Source organism: Pipistrellus kuhlii, unplaced genomic scaffold, assembly GCF_014108245.1.
Source record: "Pipistrellus kuhlii isolate mPipKuh1 unplaced genomic scaffold, mPipKuh1.p scaffold_m20_p_13, whole genome shotgun sequence".
NCBI lineage: Eukaryota > Metazoa > Chordata > Mammalia > Chiroptera > Vespertilionidae > Pipistrellus > Pipistrellus kuhlii.
The window spans coordinates 27,316,050-27,340,281 of NW_023425438.1; the positions used below are offsets into that span (position 1 = coordinate 27,316,050).

General features: G+C 39.1%; 1 protein-coding gene across 10 annotated transcripts in view; it reads left to right on the forward strand.

Moving 5' to 3' along the window:
* Positions 1-928: 928 nt before the first annotated feature.
* Positions 929-24,232, forward strand: part of VRK2 (VRK serine/threonine kinase 2) — a 93,945-nt gene continuing 70,641 nt past the window's right edge. For 3 of the 10 annotated variants that reach the window (XM_036435382.2, XM_036435384.2, XM_036435381.2), the window contains exons 1-6: positions 1,065-1,086; positions 2,745-2,885; positions 17,455-17,504; positions 18,266-18,335; positions 20,189-20,276; positions 23,218-23,323. In XM_036435382.2, the coding sequence (XP_036291275.1) occupies positions 2,750-2,885; positions 17,455-17,504; positions 18,266-18,335; positions 20,189-20,276; positions 23,218-23,323 (450 nt within the window). In that variant the 5' untranslated portion in view covers positions 1,065-1,086; positions 2,745-2,749. Of the gene's footprint in view, positions 1,087-2,741; positions 2,886-17,454; positions 17,505-18,265; positions 18,336-20,188; positions 20,277-23,217; positions 23,324-24,232 lie in introns of all 10 variants that reach the window. The other 7 variants (XM_036435385.2, XM_036435387.2, XM_045580761.1 and 4 more) reach the window with 5 other exon arrangements.

The following is a 24,232-nucleotide window of genomic DNA, read 5'->3' on the forward strand; positions in this document are numbered from 1 at the left end:
GATTAAGAAATACAAATTGATCAACCAAAGGACTTGTGTGTATGCATATAAGCCTAACCAGTGGTCATGGACAACAGGGGGTGAGGGTATATGTGGGGAGGAGTTTGGGATGGGAATGGGGGGATTAGGACAATTATGTGATACCATAATCAATAAAATAAAAAAAAACAAATTGGTAGTTACAGAACAGTCACAGGATGTACAGTACAGCATAGAGAATATAGCCAATAATATTGTAGTAACTATATTGCCAGGTGGGTACTGGAAACATCTGGGGGAATACTTTGTCAACTATGTGATTGTCAAACCACTGCACTGTATCCCTGAACCAAATACAAACTAATATTACACATAAGCTGTAATTGAAAAACAAAAGTAAAAACAAGAGCCTAATCGCTGGGTTCCAGCACTCCTGCTCACACTAGCCCTGCTGCTTCCCAAGGCCCAGCTGGCATGTGAGTTTTCAGTACTTGGTGATTGAGTTGGAAACTCTAGTTACTTAGAAGGCATTACCCTTACCCAGAAGTTCTGACTTTGGGTTAATGACATTAATACATTATTAAAATGTTTTTTAAAGTGTTTTTTCTTACTTCCCCTAAGCCTTTGATCATTGAACAAGAGACCTAAAGTCCCAGCTACACAAGTGTGCGTCCTGGATGTTGCAGGCGGAATTGATGGCTGATGTTCCAGGCTGGCGGGCAGGGGTGCGTGGGGCTCACCAGCTCTCAGACCCGCCACTTCCTCTTCCCCTGGGCGGCCCGGGAGCGCAGACAGGCTGGAGGGGAGGAAAGCCCCGGCCGCGCCCACCCGGCTACCCGCGGGCCCCGGGCCCGCGTCTCCGCCCCGAGCGGGGCGGCCCGAGTGCGGGCCAGTCCGTGCGGCACCGGCCCGGGGCGGCCCGCCTCCCCGCGGGATTGGGCCCGCCGCCCCGCCCGGGCCGCGGAGCGCGCGCGCGGTGTGGCCTCCGGGGGCCCGCGCTCCTCCTCCCGCTCCGGCTCCCGCCCGGGAGGAGGAGCCGCCTCGGAGGGAGACGCCGGCCGCACAGTCCCTGCTTCCGCGGTTGGTTCCTTACTTTTCCCAACTCCAGGGAGAACCCGGCGCCCCCCGGAACTCGCCTTTGCCCGAAGCGCCGGCGGGGAAGCGGGGAGGCTTCCCTCGCTTCGGCCCCGGGAGAGCGAGGGCGGGGAGTCCGGCTGCGCGCGGGGTCCGGCCGGCCTTCCCCGCGAACCGGGTTCGGGGCCGCGCGCTCCCGCCCCACGCCCGGCCCCGGCTCGCGTTCAGGTTCGGGTACCGGTCTGCCCCCCGGAAGCCGGCGGTGAGCCCCTTTCCCAGCCCCGGGATGAGGTCCGGAGGCAGGACGCCCGGCCCGGGCCTGGAGGGAGGCTGCGGGAACGGGAACCCGGCGTGCATTTCACGCCAGTTTCATTACGGGTCTCCAGGTCGCACGCTGCCTTTACCCGCTTCAGACTTAGTTAGGATGTTTGTCTAGACGTTGTTTTTTGTTTTGTTTGTTTGTTTGTTTGTTTTCAGCCTTGAGGTTGTACACCAGCGAATAGGTAGTGGACACTAGGAAATACAAAGTACTGGTTCAGGGAGATCCTCTCCAAAACTTTTTTCTACTTTGGACTCAGATCACCATCTAACTTCCAGGCTTCCCCGGGCTCCTGTTAGGAGGGGGACAGGTGAATATCCTGGAAGGTTTCAGCTGTTTCTTTGCTTTTAGGCTACCTGAGGCCTTGTTGCAAAAGATAGCAGGGCCCTGGATTAAAGTAAGGGAAGGACAGAAAAACCTATGAAAAGGAACAGAAACGTTCTCATTCGGAAGATGGGAAGATGACACGAAAGAACTTTGCATTAACTTTTATTCAGAAGCTCTCAACACTTTTAAAAAATTATTTGGAAATAACAGGATTGCAGTTACCATCACATTTAAATTGGTTTCAGGCATATATGCTGTCCCCTTCCACACCCTGAAGAAATGTTCTCTTCCAGGGCAAAATCTCTAATTGTGAAATTTACTAACCTGTGTTCAATTACAATTAATTGATTAAAGAGGTGTGACTGTTCTGAGGAGTCTATGCTTTTGTTGTTGCCAATACCACACTCATCTCTCAGGCAGGGCAATTTTCACATTTGGTGAGGGTGGGGAAGGGACAAGGTATAGAAAAACCGAAAGAAGCTGAAGGAGGCATGTGCAGGCCTGAAACTGCCCAGCGGCCTAGACTTCTGCTAAATTATAAGTGCTTCTTATAAGTTATAAACCCATGAAAATCCCCAGCTTCTTTAACAAATATTCCATGCCATTTGCTGTGTTTGGCAATGGTGAACATTGCCATTTTCCCAGTCCATAGTTTTGTATTCTTTCCTACAGACCCAAAACCTCATGCCAATGAAAGGAATTTGTAAAATGTATTCTTTTTCATCAGAAAATGTGAAGTATCATAGACCCCCAAATGAATTTTGGAAATGTTGTATTAAATTAAACAGGCTTGTATTTTGTGTTATGTTTTTTTGTTTGTTTGCTTGTTTATCTTTTTTTTGACTGGCAGCACTTCCTAGTTTTCAACATTGTAATATATGTGAAGCTTCCGTTTGAACAAACCCAATTGACCAGAATCCTAATTTCTAGGAACGTGGGAAAGTGCCCCCCTAGAAGACACTTTGAGAAAGGTATATTAACCGGAATATTTTGTTGCTGCTGTTTCTGTTTTTAATCGCCGGCCTCTCCCCTCTTCTGCCAGCAGAAGTGATGCCCCCAAGAAGAAATGGGAAATACAAACTTCCCGACCCACTTCCAGAAGGCAAGGTTCTGAATGACATGGAAGGAAAGCAATGGGTGCTGGGCAAGATGATTGGTGCTGGAGGGTTTGGATTGATATATTTAGGTAAAGTATAACTGTATCTGATCACGTGTTCTTATATATGTGACTGTAATGTTTTGAAATTGAAACTTTGAGATAAAAGGGAATAAATGTGCTTTAGTAATACGAAGATAGCTAATGTGGAGTAGAACTCCTAGTTTCACAACATGACTGGTCTCAGTCCTCATTGTTCTTTTTTTTTTTCTGAAGGACTCTCTCAGACATAGTGTTCATGTTAATGTTCTTTTTTGAGAGTGTGTTTTCCTGGAAACATTGCTTTTTTACAGCTGGGAAACCACAACTACACGAATACAAACACTTTCCACTTGTAAATCTGATTAATATTTAATTAATATAAGGTCTAGGTCATTTCTTAATTAGGCTCCACCAGAGAATTGCCCTTTAATATCTCAAAGCATCTACTTCTTGGATCGAATTTTCTCTCCTGTGCATCTCTAGAGTCTAATGGTTATGTGTTGTCTTTGGGATAATTGAGAAAATAGATGCTCAGTATTATTTTCTGAGTTCTTTGGTGCATGGAGCCTTGGCTGAGTATATTTACACTATATTTACACTTGTACACTATATTTTAAAATGTTTACACTAAATTTTAAAAGGCTCATTCAGGGCTACCGTAAACCTGTAGTTGAATGATTAGAGGATATCTATAACAAGACTAGATTTAATGAATAAAATAAGATAAATATTAGTGATATAAAAAAAGTACCTTCAAGGACAAGTTTTCCTAAATGTATTGACTCATTACATCTGTTTCTGAAGGAGTTTAAGAAGTTGGTAAAAGACCCCATTGCGGGAATCTTGGGTTCCTCATTAAACATTTCAAACTGCTGGGGAGGAAAGGACTATCCCTGTACCCTTCTAGGTTCGATAGCTGGATTTATGAAATGAATTGACAACAGGTAGATTAACAGGAAACAAGTGTACAAATTTATTCATTTTAATGTTATAAGCACAGAGATATTATAGGAAAAAAAAGGGGGGAACATCCCAGAAAGTGGTGAGATGTGAGCACTTATATACCACTAGAGGCCTGGTGCATGACATTCGTGCACTGTGGGTGGCTCCCTCAGCCCAGCCTGCGCCCTCTCGCATTCCTGGACCCTTTGGGGGATGTCTGACTACTGGCTTAGACCCGCTCCCACCAGGGAGCGGGCCTAAGCAGGCAGTCTGAAGTCTGATATCCCCCCGAGAGGTCCTTAGTGCTGCCACGGAAGCAGGAGAGGCTCCCGCCACTGCTGCTGTGCTTGCTGGTGGTGAGCCCAGCTTCTGGCTGAGCACACTGACCACCAGGGGGCAGCTCCTGCATTGAGTGTCTGCCCCTGGTGGTCAGTGCGCATCATTGTGACCAGTCGTTCTGCCATTTGGTCCATCTGTATATTAGCTTTTTATTATATAGGATCTTAGTAGGGAAACATAAGAAGGGAGTAGATGAATAGTCCCTTAGAAAAATAGATGGAGGATATGACAGTGTATACAGATATATATATATATATATATATATATATATATATACACATACCATGTGCACATACTACTTGTGTGATGAAAAGGAATTTATTTGCTCAGGCATGTGATTTGTCTCTTTTCAAATACAGAAAAATCTTTGCTTCTTTTAGTCTAAATACATGCCATATGTGTTTTTTTTTTGCTTATTTTTTCTCATTGCCAAACAGTATATGTTGTACAACAATTTTCAAGGTCCTATATGTTTGTAATACCTCCTACTGTCTAAATTTTAGAACCTGGATCCTAAAAATATTAGCAAGTGAACACCATTGAGGAAAGGCCATTAAAAAGGGTTTAGGTTTGAGGAAAAGGCTCCACAAAGAAACTGTAATAAAACTGTGTCCCAAATGTTGTCACTGTTCCATCAAAAGTGGCATCCATGACTCACAGAATCAGCTCTTCAGTGAGATGCCTTCAGCAATAACTTCATTAAACAAGTTTGTATTGATTATTTTGGAAGTTCTCTAAGCAAATCTATTGGAAATTACATCATGCTTTTGTATTTTACCATGGTTCTCATCACTTCTCGTGTAAAAGTGGAGAAGCCAGTAATTTCAGATAAACTGTTTTAGCAGACACTTTATCAGCATTTGTTACTGAAGGCTGAGGAAAAACTAGCCTCTCTGTCTAGCTCATTGTACATAACAGCTGTGCTCTAGTTTTGAGACCCATGGCTAAGACCTTTCAGTGTGAAGGGCAGAGAAGTTTGCTGTTTACTCTTGACTTGAAGAAATGATGTGCCTGTAGCATTAGTAGTAACACTTATAAGTGGGGAAAAATGTGAATACAAGAACAAAGTGAAGGTTCTTTTTTGTATACAGTATGTAAAGAGAGAGAAAAAGGAAGAAAGGAAACTGGTTTAAAGGATGGGGGGAAAATGTTGTCCTTGTAGTATGAAGTAAGTGGAAATGTTTTTAAGACTCCCGGGAAGGAGAGAGGACTGAGTATGAATTCTGCTCTCAGAGAACTGCACAAGTAAGAGCACAGGTTTTGGTGTTTGGCCAATCTGGGTTGAATTCTGAGCTTACTAAGCCACCTAAAAATGGAGTCTTTCTATTTTGTGTAATTGGAATAATATTAATTGTGAGGATTGAAATAATACTTTTAAACGATTTAGAACTTGGTAAGCACTTACATTTAATTTGTTTATTTAATTAGAATTTCCCATCCTCAGTGATAACTGAACTAACTCTAGATTCAGTGTTTGGTGCCACAGGGGGTTAGGATGGTGACAAAAACATCTATTGGAGGGGTTTTCCATTTATCCTGCCAAGGATTGTGATAGATTAGCTACTAATGTGGTATAACTAAGAATGTAGGGAATGTCAGTGGAAGACTATTGCATTTTACTTACCAACCATTTTCCCCTTAAAGTTTACAGTAGTAGCCACGATGACATAGTGGAAAGTTCTCCTTTAAGCTGTCTTGTTTGCTCCAGATGTGAGCGATAATGGGTTTTAGAAGTTAGTAAAAAATCCAGAAACACAGAATCATAGGTAATAAGTTTCAGCTTATTTTTTCACCTTTATCTGTGAACTAATTTATCCCATATAATTTCTAGTACAAGTTACCTTTATTTCCTATGATGTCTTCCTTTCCACCCCCACAGTCAGTATCGTTTGCAAAATGTCCTAGTAACAGTTTTGGCGGCATCAAAATGGTGCCCTGCTGGCATAGACCACTATGAGCAGGAGTGGTCTTGTATGAGGAAAAATGAAAATTATTTATCTGTGGAAGTTTTAGTTTTTGAAGTTGGGCATAGTGGTGACTCTTTAGCAGCTTTAAAATATCAAGTACAGCCCTGACCGGTTTGGCTCAGTGGATAGAGGGTGGGCCTGTAGATTGAAGGGTTCCAGGTTTGATTAAGGTCAGGGGCATGTATCTTGGTTGCAGGCACATCCTTAGTAGGAGGTGGGCAGGAGGCAGCTGATGGATGTTTCTCTCCCATTGATATTTCCAACTCTCTATCCCTCTTCCTTTCTTTCTGTAAAAAAAATCAATAAAATATATTTTAAAAAGAGAAAGAATATCAAATACAGAGTAGAGGATGTTCAAGAGTTATTGGCCTGAGAGACTGAGACTGAGATCAGGGTATTTAACCCATACAAGCCAGTTTGCTTTATTCTCTTCCATTATTATAGATGTCACCCGTAATTCCAGCCTGTAATCTTAGAGCCACACGAAAGGCTGGGACAAGTTAAATAGCAGGATGTCACCTAAAATAATCTATGTATGCTTTATTGATACTTAATCAATAGCACCTTTTATGAAGAAGAATACAGTACTAGAACTAAAATGAACTCTGGTGAAGCCTTATGACTGAATCCTTTATGCATGGATGAGTGTTTAGATTTCATCTAAATGACCATCATTACACTTTTTTGGCCATGCTCTCCAGGTAGCTCAATTTTGATCTTCAGAAATACAGAGGCAGGGGAGTGGGTAGGGATACTAGGATTTTTAGAAATTATCAAAATTTAACCCACTAATTTGATTGTTAAGGAAACATACTTCTACCTATAAAGAAATACTATTTATACTAGTGTGATTTTTACTTATTTTTTATTCAGCTGTAATGGGCTGATTGTTAATGTATGCAGAGTAATGTTCAGAAGAGCCTATCACCAAAATGCAGTTATTGGAACACACATTGCTTCATTGCACATTGCTGTATTAAGTGTTATTCTGGCAGTGTTATACAGAGAAGGCTTTGAGATAGGCAGTCTTATTTGACACAGGGCACCATTTTGATGCTTGTCATAACTGTTACTAGGATATTATGCAAGCAATACTGACTGTGGGGGTGGAAAGGAGGACATCAGTAGGAAATAAGGGTAACTTGTACTAGAAATTATATGGGATAAGTTAGTTTACAGATGAAGGTGTAGAGAGAGAAAAGGACCATGTGAATTTGATATATTGGTTGGGCCTCTACTTAAGAGGCCCTGGCAGTTGTATTTTAATTTTGTATGTGCTATCCACAGACTATTAAATTTGAGTTTTTAAAGAGAGAGCACTGTCTATTTTCCTATCAGTTAAGAAATCTAAGTATTCACAAAAGTTTGGCTTTGTAAACAAAAAGGAAGAGTCCTTCTAAGTCTTAGCCTTTGCATGTCTTTTTAATTTTTCTAAGTGTCCAGCCTTTTTATCATAATTATATTATTGTTTTCATCTTTGACATTTTTTTGCTGTTAATCTCTTGCTTTGGGAAACATTTACAAACACTGTTGTTCTTTAGTGACTTACATATGTCTCTTCCACTGCACCTGTTACTAATTTGTAACCATTTACAATGATAGAGGTTTTAACATGTGAAGCCTATTGCTGTAGAGACAGATCTTCTTCATGAGATGATCTCACCTCTCCTGCCGTAGAGTAAAAGACGTCTCAGTTTTTGAGAGAGTCTGGCTTCCTTATAACATGTGGATAGACTTTTGCTTATGAGATGTATTTTAGGGTCTTCTCTTTAGATATAGAAGAAGAAGTAGGAGGAGGTATGGTCATTCTTTTAAGACATAGGCATGTCTGTGATTATAAAATAAATGAAAAGTGAAATTTCAAAGCTCTAAATAGGAGAACTCATAGAAATTATCTATTTGGATGATGACAGTTTGTCTACCGTTCACACATTCACACTTAACAACAATACATAGTTTTTCATGGGTTTTAGACTGCGTATGTAGGTGGTTTTGTAAGAGACAAAGACAGACAACAGTTATTCCAAGACAGTTGTTGAAGTTTCCCATTGTTTTAAAAGGATGGCCTTCCATTAGTCAGGTAGACTTTGCTTTGCTGACATCTCCAATCACTTGAGGAAAAAGATGCCGTACAAAGCCATCCATCGAAGGCCAGAAACCTCTACAGATGCAATGTGAACCCAAGCAATGAAGCATGTGGCCCTCCATTGGCATTGTATGATAACAGGAGGATCTTCTGGCAGAAGAGCTGACTTTTGCTGCGTTCTGCATGCCACCCCTCCAAACCCCATCTTTGATTGGCACCTATGCCCTATTGAAACTGGCATCACACCTTCTGAACGGGCGCCGTGCCAGGCAAGCAGATGGGGATGGGCAAAAGCCTGCCAGAAACCCAGTATGTGCATCAAGTTTAAGTATCAGGGGCCCAAACTTCCATCCAGGGATGTAAAAACGGCAGTCTGTTGAGAGCTTTTTTGTGCTTAAGGTGAAAGGACATGCCATTTCTACTCTAGCTTGGAGGTTGATTAATTTTGAAAGTCAAACAGGAGCTCCCGTGGCTGTGCCGGGAAAAATTCTATCTTTGGTGAGTGAGAATTACTACTCCATGTAGGGGAGAGACAGTATTGTAATGAAGTTTCCGATGAGAGTTCCTCTCCTGCAAGTGCCTCCAGCACTTAAGCAGCATGCGTTCGGTGGAGAGGAGTATTTCTCTTCTCCCGCAGAGTCAGGTGCAGTCAGAGCCAGGTCTTCAGCCGCTGCAGTAAAGAACCCTAAATTTAGAAAGGGCGAGCAAAGTTTGCAAGAACTCCTTGGTGGCCGCTCTTGCCATGAACTGATGAGGCTTCACAAAAGTGTATAAAAAGAAGAAGGAAAAACTCCAAATAAAAGCGCTTCAGCTTGAAACAGGAAGATCTTTATCAAACCAAAGGAAAAGTTCAGTCCTTTTTCCTCAAGGCAGAGATTCTTCTGAATTTTATACCAATAAACACGTAGTTTACCAAAATGTTAGAACCGACTTGAGGCGTGAGTAACACAGCTTCCTGTTCTAACATGTATTCCATTGCATGTCTATCATGTACATAAACTTCGCTTCGTGAATAATAGATGTTGCATAAAAATCGAGTTCTAAATATCGTATTCCTTATGATCGTCTCACACCAACTACAGAAGTAGCCAAAAAAAAAAAAAAAGAAAAAGAAAAAAAAGGGCATCATTTCTTGTGATCACTTCAATCATATCCCCTCAAAGCTCTTCAATTTACAGGAATGCCTGTACGACCAGCTGTGGCCAAGAGAGGCTTTTCCCAATCGCCGTATAGCCATTGCTTTTTCTTTTCCACTGTGTAAACGTTATCTATGGAACAGATTCCACGAGACCGTTGTGAATACTTCAACGTATTCAAAACATATAACTGCCACAAATTAAACCACTAAAACTAAAGCTGGTGCTCGGCAACTGCCAAGTGAAACTGGCACGTCCCCCCGTCAGACTGCGGGAGAGTGTGCCATACAGGCCTCGGAAAACACAATTCATCCAGAAGCACTCTTGTCACTTGCTCTGATATTAAACCAGAGAAAGTGACATTAATTAAAGAAGTGACACGAGCCAACAAAGGCAATGAAACTCTCAGCTTTGGCTCATGTGCAGACCATCCAACTTGCTCTTCTTAGGTATTGTGGCCATTTCTAGTGAGATGTGTGGTTCATCTCTCCCCTCCCCCCCATCCTTCCATGCTGAAAGATCATTATCAAGCAACCACAATTTCATAGCCAGGATTGGACTAGCCAGTAGGTACACTGGTATTCATTGTAGGGCTTCCCAAAATGGCAGTGTGATGGCATGTGATGCATTTACTGCACTTGTTACAGCCACACTTCAGAGTACCCAGGTTTGGTAAACTGGGAATGAGGGGAGTCTGTGGCTAGGACCACTTGTGAAAACAAATGGCTGGTGGGCCTTCTGGAAATTCTAACATGCTAACTTAGGGGAATATCCACACCTTTCCTTTCTCTTTGTTATTATAGCATGCTCTCTTTCAGTGCTCATCTTGCTTTGTTTGATCATTATTTGTATATTGTCCTAGTCACCCCCCCCCCGCCCCCAACCAACATTAGATGATAAGCTCATTGTAGGCATTCTCAGGGTGCTTAACCCAGGCCTTGCTTGTGATAGTTCTCTAAAAATGATTGGGTTAATGAACTTCAGAAGTAGTTTGTTATGGAAAAAGTAATATTCCCAGCAACGGTCTGAGATGAAATTTTGTGCTGTAACATGTGGTGTAGGGATAAGGCACGGTATTTTTTAAATACTCCATAAATTGTAGGATTTATTGGGGAAAGTCTGCTTTGCTCATGCGCAGTGAAGAGAGAGTTAATATCCATGGTATTAAGACTAAACAGTGGTGTCTAGATTAAAACAGCTCCACTGAGTAGCACTTATTTGAAGTAGACCTAACAGCAAGTATGAAATGGTGCGGAGGGAAGGGATGGTGTTTATTGTTCAATGAATTGACTTGTAAGGCATGTCACATGCATAAGAAATCCACTTTTCACAGAATGTAAACACAACTTTAATGGGAAATAAATTATTGGAATTTCTTTTTAAGCGAATGACAGGTTTGATTTAAGAGTTTTGTACATAGTCAGAAGCTTTTGTCCTGGTTGCTGGGCACAGGTACTTCATAGTGGAGATCAGGAATTTTTATCTGTGTAATTAGTCATGAGGCTTAATGTACATTTTTCATATCAGGCAGACAATTGCTTCAAAGAGACAGCAGTGCTGCAAAGGAGCAAGAAAAGAAGGCCAAAGTTGACACACACAGAGGCAAAACAGTGTAGGAAAAAAATCAACACGTTTTGCAAAATCAATCATTGAAAATGTGTCAGTATTCAGGAGACTGTCTTTAATTTGCAATCCAACCGACAAAGAGTATTTAAATACGAGAGGCAGTATTATTGTGCCCAGCATGCCTGCTCCCACTTGTTTGACTAGCTCAGAATAGAACACTGAGCGGCAAGGGCTCAAAGTTAAATGAACATTTATACATTTTAAAATCAAATGAAAGACTCAGAGTATATTCATGAATTAAAAAAAAAAAAAAAATTTTTTTTCAGAACCCTAAATCTAATCAGCTGGAATTACTTCTAAAGTGTCATTCTACTTAACTTTTGGGAATGATGAATTTGCCTTTTAATAGGGATGCTGTATTTTATCATGAAGATGAAACAAACTGTCTTTTGTTAATTATTCCCCAGAGACACTGGCCATTTTTCTCTCCGGTGCTCGGGGTGGAGGAAAGGCAGCCTCCACAACTTTGTTTCCAGAGCACGGGGAAGCTGCGATGTGTGTGAAAGAGCACAGCCTCCTGGCGGGGGCAGCCTCCATTGTAAGGTGCTCTGAGAGCCACCTAATGACATACTTGCAGGTAATGTTACCAAACCTTCCCTGAGCTGGGCCTGAGCATAGAACATAGAAAAGTAGAAAAGAATGAAACAGAATCCGGTAGAGTAGCTGATGAGTCAGATGTTGTCTGTGGTATCTGCTGCCTATTAGGATAGTTTGGGGTTTTTTTTGTTTGTTTGTTTGTTTGTTGTTGTTTTTTTTTAAGAAATCATCATCTAGTACTCAGTTATTTTACTAGTGTGTGCCAAGCTCTGTGTTAAATGCTTTACGCACATTACTTCATTTAATCCTCCCAACAACTTAATATGAAAGACATGGAAGCCTCAGGAGGTTAAGTAATTTGCCTCCATGCCACCGTAATTGTCTCCATCTACCTTTGAACTCAGATTTCTCTGCTCTCCCGATTGAGGTCCTTTGTCAGGAGCACTTTGAATTAATTCTAGCCAGAAAAAAAATAGTGGCAAATGACACGCTTATGACATCCTCATTTCTAAAATAACAGTGAACTATCTAATTGATAGTATTGGCAGCTAATTTGAGAAATCTGTTAGTGATGATGCTAATGGTGTCATTTTCATTCAGATTGACAACTCGAGGTGTAGAGCATCAGTGATATGTTTTTAATATTATGTTCATGAAATCTGTGAGAGAACATCTGATATTTATAGTAAATCCAATGTTAAGAACTGGAAAAAATGCATTTTAAAATGTATGATACTTAGGTCAGATAAAAGTTTTATGAAAAGTGAGAATAGGCAACCAATAGTACATACAGACTGATGAGAAACATTTGGTGGATTTTCCTGCTTTTTCAGAAATGGATAAATTTGCCTAGTCTACTATAAGGATCTTGTGTGTTTGCTTTGAGTCTCATAAGCAATAGGAAGATCAAAAGAGACCTCTTTAACCTCCAATGACAGAATTTTCATAAGGATGTAAAAATAGATATTTAAAAAAATACCGAATTATTCTTTAGCATATCTTTTTCTTTAATGCATTGTAATTTAAAGATATACTATTTAGAAGTCTAGGTCTTTCAAAAAGGAAGATGAACAAATGCTTGGATAAATGGAATCTTGATAAACAAAACATTTTCTTACAGACTTTGTTCAGATACCAACATATTTTATTTTATAATAGATGCATAGTTTTTTGTGTTTTTTTTAGTTATTTTAAGATATTATATAATAGTAGTGATTTATTAGATACTTACACATGATTTTATGAAAAAAATTATAACATTTGGTCTAGAGGAAAATTTTAAGGTATTTTTAACAGAGAAGAGATATTTATTATTGTAATGCTAATTTGTATGCTAGAATATTTTTTGGTGTATATACATAGCAAAGGAAAAAATGAACAAAATTCCTATTACATCAGTATATATGTTTTTGAGCATTTATGGTGCTATTAACGGGGTTACAATTTTAATTTCTGGAGAACATGAAGAAAAGCTTGACTTTTTTTTTGTTTCTAATAGATTATCACGTGTTACAAATCTAATGTAGATATCCAGTGTCAAATGTATTAATGTTTGAGAAGGAGTATTACTCGTGCAGAGCTATCTTACTAATTGTTAGGATGGTAGAAGGAAGTAATAAAACCTATGAAAAAATTCTCTCACAATACATTCCAAGAAAAGTGAGAATAAAGCAAAACAGAGTTGTGTAGCTAATGTGCATGTGTTGCTGTGTGATACCAAAACGAAGGAAAAAAAATTGTATAGACGTCTGATTTCAAAATTTCTACTCCAGCAGAAATGGAGAACCAGATATAAATGTTCTGAAATTATCTAGTGTAATGTAAATTGAATTCATTATGGAATCTTTGTAAAAATGACAGTTTTCATTGGGGGAAGAATTTTTGAGTTCCTAAACACCTGTGAGATCTTGAAAGATGGTGAGAGATAGAAAAACATGGAAAACAAACTTTAAGGAAAGAGTTAACTCAACTGAGCAAAGAGTTGTACTATTAATGAGCGAGCTAAGCAAATCTAAGTCACAGAGGAAATGACAAAAAGAGATCATCATGTAAAAAAAATGATGGTTCTATTATCTGTTCATTAGTGTACTAGAAGCCCAGTGCGTGAAATCGCACCACCCCACCCCCTCACACGTGCCTCACCCCACTCGCACTCCCGCCCACCTGCGCACCCTCACTGCTCACCGCGCCCACCTCCCTATACCCACCTGCCTGCAGCCCACCACCCTGCCCACTTGCTGGCTGCCAGCCTTGCTGCAATCAGAGCCTGTGGGCCACAACACATGAGCCACAAGATCATGGGCCAGGGGGAGGTACTGAGAGGTGCTCCATGCACCTCCTGGTGACCAGTCTTTGGTTGTTATGGCGTTAGGGCATTACAGCCACAGGCCTTTTATAATAGAGAAGCCTGATGCATGAAATTTATGTAAGAGTAGGCCTTCCTTCCCCAGCTGCCGACACCAGGCCTCCCTCTGGCACCTGGGACCGGGCTTCCCTCGAAGCCCCAGGGTCACCTGGAAGGTCACCAGTGTAATTAGCATGCTACACTTTTATTATTATAGATTTGGATAGTAAGAACATCACATGAAAAGGTGAAGGCCTGCAAAATAGAGATCATAATGAAAGATACAAGAAAGATTTCCCGTATTTGAAACCTAACCTAACTTCAACATGAATATTAGAAAGTGTTTCAAAAAGTGAGGGTGGAGCTAAAGTTCTTATATAGTTTGTTTTTAAACTTAAAATAGAGTATTTACTATGTCTTTTCAGAAAGTATATTAATGAACTAAGTTTAGGAATTATAGGGTTAAGAGTTGAACAAAAAGTTCCATATCAACCCTTTAGGCAAGCTCAAAATGTCTTTAGATAATACTACCCTGTGTTTCCCCGAAAAAAAGACATCCTCCGAAAATAAGACCTAGCACATGGAAAGATAAGACATCCCCTGAAAATAAGACCTAGTGCAACTTTGGGAGAAAAAATTAATATAAGACACTGTCTTATTTTCGGGGAAACAGGGTACTAATTAAAACATTTGAATTAGAGTATATCAGTGTTAAGAGTGTTAGAGAAATAGATAAATGGATTGAAAGGTTTGGTTCCTCAAAGGGAAAACCAAATCAAGTATCCAATAAAAAAGAAATGCTAGGAAGGTAAATATCACATATGTGTACAGCACATCTTATCAAGTCATGAGATTTCTCATCAGAAATTTAAATGAAGATATGAAACTACTACTTTCAATGCTGTCAGTGTTGGTGACTGATCATTCTTCTCAATAAGTCAAACAAGCTGTAACTTGCCAAACTAGATCCCTTTCCCTCCACTGTTAAATCCTGTCAGTTTCTGAAATCTCTGGAATCTGTTCCTTTTTCTTTATATTGAACATTGATGCTCTAGTTCAAGCTATAGTCCTCTCTCCTCTGGTCTACCAAAATTAAATCCTTACTTATATATCAGTATCTACTGTGGTTCCCCTTCAGTCCATTCTGCACAGTGTAGTGTGCAGTGATCTGTTCCAAATGCAAATCTAATAATTTTGTGTTTCTTGTCTTCCATATATATTGTAATACCTCAAATTTTAAAAACCTTTTATTAGAAATTACAAACTAGATTTTCATCAAGCCCTTTGCCACCTCTCCAACTAATCTTACTCAAGCATTTCCTTTTATATAAATGAAATTATACATTCTCATAGTACCATTTACCTCTCCCTTTAACATTTATTATACTTACAGTTTTACACTTGTGTATGAATATTTGATGAATGTCTGGGTTCTTCACTACATTATAAAAGCAGATCCATGTCTGTTTTCCATGATCATTTAATTTCACTAACTAGAATGTGGCTTGGCTTTACAGTGGAAAATAAATATTGTTTTCATTAATTAACTGATTGATTACTGTAAAGAGAACTGCATGGTAATTAGGACAATTTATTTGTTTAACCTCTATCTCCCAAAGCTTTCTAGTCAGTTGGTTCTGGATTTAGATGCTCAAGTATAATCTAAGTTGGAGGCTTACAGAGAACATTGTGTAACTATCAAATGACAAGTATGGGGATATTTCAAGAATGTGTCAAGGCATGCTTATGTTTGTGTGAAATAGAGTGAAAGGGCTATTCAGATCATACAGTGGTCGAGAAATACTAATTAAAATCAGCAAGGAGTAGGACTTTGGATTGGTTGGATATCTTCCTGCCTCTCCCCCCCAATAGAAACATAATATGTTATTTTTCTAGTTGAAATCCCCATTTTCCTTTTGTGCTTTTCTGCTTCTTACATTCTGTGTGGCTTAGAAATGTATTTGCTGCTGTGGCCACTTACTTTTAGAGAAGAAGCAGGAAGTTTTTGTACCAACTTATTCCTCAGAAAGCAAAGACCATTGTCTGAAGTTGGTACTGTACTGTGTGGTCCAAGGTGAGGGCAGGCCTGTTTCTCCCCAGGGTTGTGCATCACACTGGGAAAAATAGTTTGCCATTGGATGGGAGGAAAGGCTGTTTCTACCTCTTCTTCTATGGCAAAACCAGGTCCCTTCTGTGTATAGCTTTTGTTTTGTGTGTTTTTTTCTTTCCTTAGGTGCAGATGATCCATTTCTCCTGCAGTTCCATTGGGACTACTGCATGAGTAAAAATGAAATGACTTTATGTGAATAAAAATGAAGAGAGACATTGATACAAATTTAGTTTCTTTGTTGTTGTAAAGATGTTTGGTTTCACAATGTATATGTAATATTTACTAAAATTGAAGTAATATTTCTTCAACTAATAGCATTGCAGACATCAAAAGGTTGAAGCATGGTTAAGAAAATTGTACGTGTATACCACTCTAAAGTATAAGGTGTATACTTTAAGGTAGTGGTGGAATACTTTTTACATCTATCCTGTGAGTTAATAGAATAGTTGATAGAGTTAGGATAAAGAAAAGGAAAAATTCTGGGGGTAGGGATAAGAGGGTGCAGCATTTTGTAAACATACTGAAAACATACCTGGAGAACTTGATCTTGTTCTCAATCCAAGTGCTGATTTTCAGTTGTATTCGATACTAGTTTCACTTTTTCCCCCTGTCACTTCCCTTTAAACATCATCCTAATGCTGAACACAGTGCCTTGCGTATTCCAGCCTCTTGATAAATGAATATTTGTTAGTTGAATGAAAGAATAAATGGGTGAAGAGTGAACAGATGAATGACAAAATTCTAGACGTCACAATTCAAATAGATATACACGTCAACTTCCCTGAACAAGATTTGAAAACAGAGGAATCTGTTAATAATTTAAATAATGTAGACAAAAGTATTGATTTGATCTAAACATTTGACAATGGAGTTTTTAGAAGTTGGATTACTATATCCAAAATGCAAGTGGTAAATAATAAAATGAAGTAAGATAGCTTGAAATGAGCTATACTATGAAATAGGTATTCTTTAATGTTGGGATAATTGATGGCTAGGCTCGCAAGGTAATTTTAAAAAGATTTTACTCTTATTCTAGCTTGACTTATTTTAGAATTTTTCCAAGTAGAAATTGTTTTGAACTTCTACTTAAAATGAATCGGTTTTCATTTCTGAATTATCATAGATTTTAATTTAGTAAAATTTAATCAATAGATTTTACTATGTATCATTTATTGGGTTTAATGCTATATACCTAGAAAATATTTTTCCTGACATTTAGATCTATGTGATTAATATCATTTGTTGGTGTTACTTATTTGAATATTTAAACATGGTTCTGGTAAAGAGTGTGGACTATGGTGTCAGACAGATTTGGATTTAAATCCCCAATCTGCTACTTCTTAGAAAATTATTCAACTTGTCAAACCTTAGTGAGATCTTATATAAAATGGAGATGATACCTGCTATAAAAGGTTTTTGGGAGGATGTAATAAACTAATATATGTGAAGTGCTTAGCACAGTGTTTGGAATATAGTAGACATTCAATAACTTGGAACAACTGTTTTCCCCCATCGTGTTTTGTTCTGCAGCTTTCCCCACAAATAAACCAGATAAAGATGCAAGACATGTAATAAAAGTGGTAAGTATTGCCCTTAAATTTGTATTTCACATACAAATTTTTCTTTTCTACCTTGTTTTTGTAAAAATGTTTCTACCTTATTTTTGTAAAAATGTTTCTAAACATATTTTTTATAATTTTACTTATCATTAAGCCTAATGTTATGATGTAGTTTCACATTGTAAAAAATCGAAGACTGGAGAACTTTGTTCTTTTGTGTTAACATTTATAACCCTTGTATCTTATCTAGCTATAGATCCTCTTTTCCTTCCCCCACTTCCCCTCTTTCTTCCTATCCTTCCTATATTCTCTAGATGGTGTGGTTGTTACCAGCAGGGGTGAGGTTTTGGTTTTGTTTGTATCCCCTGTATCTAGTGCAGTGAATGAAATATAGTAGGTACTCAGTAAAGATGTTATGTAGAATGAACCATCAGGTAGTTTGCAGTGTATTGTATTCCCTGATGTGCCTGTTGGTACACATTGTGTGTCTGTGTATGTATATAGCTCTGGGTGCTTTTAATAAGTTCTTTTAGTAAGATACTTTCATGTGTAAGCGTGTATAGAGATAGCATTATAACGTGTTAAAGTTAAAAATGAGATTCTTTTAAGTTTACTTAGTATTTTTGGGGGGAATTTTTAGTGGAAATCTGGTGCCTGTGTTTTATAACAAATGATTAGAGTACTATTATATAATACATATGTATATTCATATTTTCCTAGTTGCAATACCAATTTTATCTTTAGGATTAAAAAATAAAATTAATTGTTCTTTTCTTTTATAGGAGTATCAAGAAAATGGCCCATTATTTTCAGAACTTAAATTTTACCAACGAGCTGCAAAAAAAGAATGTAGTAAGTAAAATTAGCAAAGCAATTTACTTCCATATATATACTTGCTAAAGTGAGTGTAAATATTTTTGTCTTTTTCTAGCCTTCTGGAAAATTCTTTTCAATTGGAAATGTTATTGTAAAGTGATTCAGTTAACTGTTACAACATATAAAAAAGACAGATGGTGTACAAGTTTTGATATTGTTGATTCAAGCTACCAATAGTTCTCTAAGTATCTATATACTAGGAGCCCACTTGGAGCCCATTTGCAGGAAGATTCCTGCAAGCAGCCCCCCACCCCCACCCCGTCCTGCCCCACCCCACCCGCCCCTGCTTTCCCTTTGGCAGCCGCCTTGCTTTCTGCTTTCCTCCCTCTTCCTTCTAAGCTGTCTTCAGTCCTCACTCCTCCCTCCCTCAGCGTATGCAAATTAACCACCATCTTTGTTTGGTTGATTTGCATACTCGCTCTGATTGGCTGTGGTCGTAGCGAAGGTAAGGCCAATTAGCAGTTTTTACTTTTGTCTTTTATTAGTGTAGATATAAAATGCCAGTATCCGTGATAACTAGGACAACCAAACAACCGGTCACCGGTCATCGTGTCGTGCATTTAGCACCTCTCAGTTCTCTCCCCCAGCCCCTGAGCAGCAGCTTGCATGGCGGGCGGGGTAAGGCAGTTCTTGTGGCTTGTGGCCCTCACAGTTTGGCAGGATGGGGCAGCTCTGGGCTCCTGGCTGGTAGCTTGTAGCTCTTGGTAGTAGGGCGGGGCTCACAGTGACGGCTCACACATGATTCTGTGCATGGCATCTAGTAAAAAATAATAGAATGAAATTTAAAAAAGAACAAACAAAACACATCCATTTGGATAGGAAGGTTTCAAGGAAAAAATAATTAAAATGGGCTGTAGATATTTAAACAAAAGGAATGATCTTAGAATGGATTAGGATAGGTGTATAGATATGATTAAACATTACGATTTAGAAAATAAGTTAAAAATGCTAGAATGTGAATGTTAATCGGAGCTGAATATCAGATATGAAAACTACCAGTTAGAGGATTTGAATGTGAAATGAGATGAGCAGAGCTAAAGAATAATAAAAACATTTTATAAACACTATGTTATACATGGACTAAGTGAAGCTTTAAGGAAGTTCATTTGAATAATGACTTTATAGTCAAGGTCCTTTACATTATGTTCAGGAAAAAGAATGATGAGTCTAGCCTCAATAATTAACTTTTTTTCTCTTAGTAAAATCTTCTAAGCATTAATACTCTAGTGTTTACTGACTGCTTAAAGAATGTCAGGGTGACAAATAGAATCCATTAAACTTGATTGTTTATCAGTAGAGCTGTCTTAATCATTAACATACATGGTAGAAAAGTGAAAAATTAATAAGTTACCTGATTGTTTAAGTGGATTTGATTTTTTTCAAAGCTACATTTAATTAAAAAAAAATTCCTTATACTTTCAGAGTAAGAGGATTTCTCTGCCAAATTTTTGTTTTGTTTGTTTGTTTTTACTACCATGGCTTTAGATTTTTTAAATAATAAGGAAGAAAATCCTTTGGTGGACATGTTATATTTAAAAAATTTACTACCATAGAAGGAAATTATCTTTTTCATGAATACAAACATTTGTGTACATGATAACTATATTTTATGACTATGACTACTTTTGTTCTGGTTATAACATATTTAACTTAAAAATTCTCCAGTAGAATTTTAAGCCATTACATAGATATCTTTAATTTATAAAACGTTTTTTAGGAAGATCTTGTTTCTATTTAGGTTAGCTAAGTAAGTTTTAATATCAATGTAAAAGTAAGAAATACCTTTCTAAAAACTTGTGTTTTTTTTTCTTTTAAATTTGTCTTTGCAGTAAAAAAATGGATAGAATGCAAACAACTTGATTATTTAGGAATTCCTGTGTTTTATGGATCTGGTCTTACTGAATTCAAGGGAAGAAGGTAAAATGGAATTATTATCCTGTATAGTAAAAGGCTAACATGCAAATCAACCGAACAGTGGGACGACCAGTCACAATGATGCACTCGGGGGGAGTGCCTGCTTAGGTAGAAGCCAGGCTCCCAGCCGGTGAATGCAGCGGCAGTGGCAGTAGTCTCTGCCGCCTCTGCAGCGGTGCTAAGGATATCCAACTGATGGCTTAGGCCTGCTCAGGGAGTGGGCCTAAGCCATCAGTCGGACATCCCCCAAGGGCTCCCAGAGTAGGAGAGGGTACAGGCTGGACTGAAGAACGTTTCCCCTAATGCACCAATTTCGTGCACCGGGCCTCTAGTAATCAAATATTGTCCCATCACTATTACTAATGTGGCCAATTAATTATCTGTTGCTATATAAAAAATTACTCAAACTGCGCTGTTTTTTTAACAACAAACTGATATCTCTTTTTATAAACTATATTTTTTATTGATTTCAGAGAGAGAGAGAGGGAAACATCAGTGATGAGAGAGAATCATAGATCACCTGCCTCCTGCATGTCCCTCCCACTTAGGGATCAAGCCCGCAACCTGGGCATGTACTCTGACAAGGAATTGAATTATGACTTCCTGGTTCATAGGTTGATGCTGAGCCACACTGGATGGGCAAACTAATATTATCTTAATTTCTGTGGGTTCATCTTTATATATATAAAAGGCTAAGCAACTGTCCAATCAGCAGTTATGGTGCACAATGACCACCTGGGGGCAGATGCACTGACTGGTAGCTATGACATGTACTGACCACAGGGGACAGACACGCAGGGGGCAGAAGCTATCAATGAACAATGAGTTATCAAGTTCATTGTCTTGGCAGCAGAGGTTCTTGGGTATTGCTCCCCGGAACCAGAGAAGAGGGAGCTCGATTCTGGGGTGTGTCACCTGAGAATTGCCCTCTTGCAATCCGGGAACCCTTGGGGGATGGCAGAGAACCGGTTTCCGCCTGATCCCCACAGGTCAGGCCAAGGAATCCCACCTGCTGGAGGGACCCTGCTCACTTCACAGATGCCCTTTGAGCCATGGCGCTACCCCAGGTGCGGCTGGTTGGAGAGGTTGGCTCTAGGGTGTGTCTGGCCCATCTGGCCCAGTCCCGTCCTGCCAGCCACTTTTTAACTAATTTCCTGTCAATGTGCATGAATCTGGGCACCTGGGCACTAGTTATCTACAATTGCCTTATCTGAATGGTGCTAGCTCAGGACTTCATAGGAGGATGTATTCAGCTGTCTGTTGGGCTGCAGTCATCTCAAGGCTAGCCTGGGGAAGGTTCTGCTTTAAATTGAGGTCTGTGGCTGTTGGCAGGCCTAAGAAGATCTGTTGCTAAATTCACTCATGTCATTGTTGGCAGGCCTCAGATCCTCTCCATGCAGGTCTCCCCATTGGTGTTACAAAGACATGGCAGCTGGCTTTCCCTAGACCCGTGGTTGGCAAACTGCGGCTCGCAAGCCACATGCGTCCCTTTGGTCCCTTGAGTGTGGCTCTTCCACAAAGTACCATGGCCTGGGCGAGTCTATTTTGAAGAAGTGGCGTTAGAAGAAGTTTAAGTTTAAAAAATTTGGCTCTCAAAAGAAATTTCAATCGTTGTACTGTCGATATTTGGCTCTGTTGACTAATGAGTTTGCTGACCACTGCCCCAGACCAAGTAACTCAAAGGAAGGAGGGAGGCGCACACACATATACAGGAGCATACATCCAAGAAGAAAGTCAGTCTTTTTAAATCAAATGTGAGAAGTGATGTCCTATCATTTCTACTGTATTCTCTTTGCTAGAAACAAGTCACTAAAAGTTGCCCATACCCAAGAGAGAATTAATGAAGCTCTATCTCTTGAGGAGAGGCAAAACAATTTTTAGAAATATTTTTAAAACCACCAAATATAGATAATCACATATAAATCACTAACAGTAATATTAAAGGAAAAAAGAAATGCTGTCATTTGTTAGGTAACCATTTTGATCTTTCAACGGCCTTTTAAAATAGGTGATACGTCTTTCTTGGGTGAAAAAATAGGCTCAGAGGTTAATGCTTTGCTCAGAAGGTCTTTAAATACTTTAAGTGAAAACAAAATGAACAAACAATAATCTTGTTACAAAGTAAACGGCTGCCAAAAAGAGACTGAGTGGCTAAGCATGGTAAATCCCTATCATGCAATATTGTACAACTCTTCAAGTCAGTCAGCCAGAGTTATACCCATTGACTTGGAAGGATTTCAGTGAGATCCTACTGAAAAATGCATGATGTAGAAAAGTGCATATAATAAGATCGCATTTTTGTAAAATGAAGACAAGTTTCTATATGTCTGTGCTTGTGTGTGCACACATAGTTAGATATAGAATAGGGTCCTATGTGGGTATGTAAGTGAAGGGAAGAAAAGCAGGGGTAGAGATGCCAAACAGAGAAGGAAGGAAAAGGTGCATTTAAGAAAAGGCATGTTTCTAAATGGATAGAGACAGTACACATGCTTTTGTAAGGTCAAAAACAAATATAAATAACATTTTCTGTATGGACAAGACATTTGTTCAAGGCTATATGGTGAGAAGATAATGGAGTCAAAATGAACTAAATTCAGGACTACTTAATATAGATTGTTTTCCCCTTGTGACCTAAGACAGCGGTCGCCAACCAGAAGTCCATGGACCCCTGGTGGTCCATGAGGTCGGAAAGCTTGGCCACCACTGATCGAAGACAGTGTGGTCTAAGCACAGCATTCTCTTCTAGGAAACTAACTTCAAAGTAAAATGCTAAATAGCATCTCTCTGCAAAAGAACAGCATTATTAATGTGCATCCATTCTCTAATGGTTCATATCACATTGTTCTCTATTGTTAGATTGGGTATACTTTTTCTTTTTGTTCATAAATAGAAAGTTTCAGGAATTGCCATCTTAGGATCTCTTCTTGGCATCTTCCTCTTACAGTTACAGATTTATGGTGATGGAAAGACTAGGGATGGATTTACAGAAGATCTCTGACCAGAATGGTACTTTCAGAAAGTCAACCGTCCTGCAGCTAGGTGTTCGGATGGTAAGAAGGAATGAGTTCTTTCACATGGTTCTATTTTCAGATTATTTGCTTGTTACAAAGTGCTGCCCTTTGTGGAATTATCAGGGGAGGAAGGATTATTGCTCTAGGAATGTCAGTTATTGAGAGTAAGGGGCTATTTCGGTGAAATTTATAATGGTGGGCTCTGTAAGTAACAGTGTGTGCTGTGTTTGGCACTACCAATTCGATTAGGCATTGGTTCTACCATCTGATTATTCCCACACAGCTTTGTTTTACACACAAGAGTAAGCTTGCATTCCCTTTAAGAATAACATCTCTTTTGTCAGTTATATTTATCATAATGCAAACTATAGCAGATTATATTATTTCCCATACTAAACGTGACGGTATGGGGGTGCTATACAGTTTTTATTATGAGTTTGGGATGGTGGCAGTAATTAGTATGGAAATGAATAATACATACTTTGCCAAATAAGGAGCAATGAAATCTTAATAGTACCCATGCACACATTTTGTTTATGCCACATATTTGTCTTATCTTGTTTGTGTTTGGTTTGCCTAAGCTCCATTTTATTTATTTCCATTTTAAATAGACTGAAAATACTCATGCCAGGTTGAGATGTGGCAAATAGAATTCATTAATCTTCCCATTTGTCCATTCACCCATCAACCCAGCTGGCAAATGTTTATTGAGTGTAGGTAACATGCAAGGCTCAAAGGATTCAATGATGAAACCAAGGTTTATTGCATTTCTGTACAGAGGGAGAATGCCTTTCTCTGTGCTGATGGACAAGGTGTTCTGTTCTGGGATCCCCAAAACGTGATTTATAATTATTCCTCGAGAAAGGAATTTCTGAGTGGGCTTCCGGATTATTTCAGTTTAGATCTCTGATTTTATTGTGTTTTTGCTCTTGGCACAGTGTGATTTGG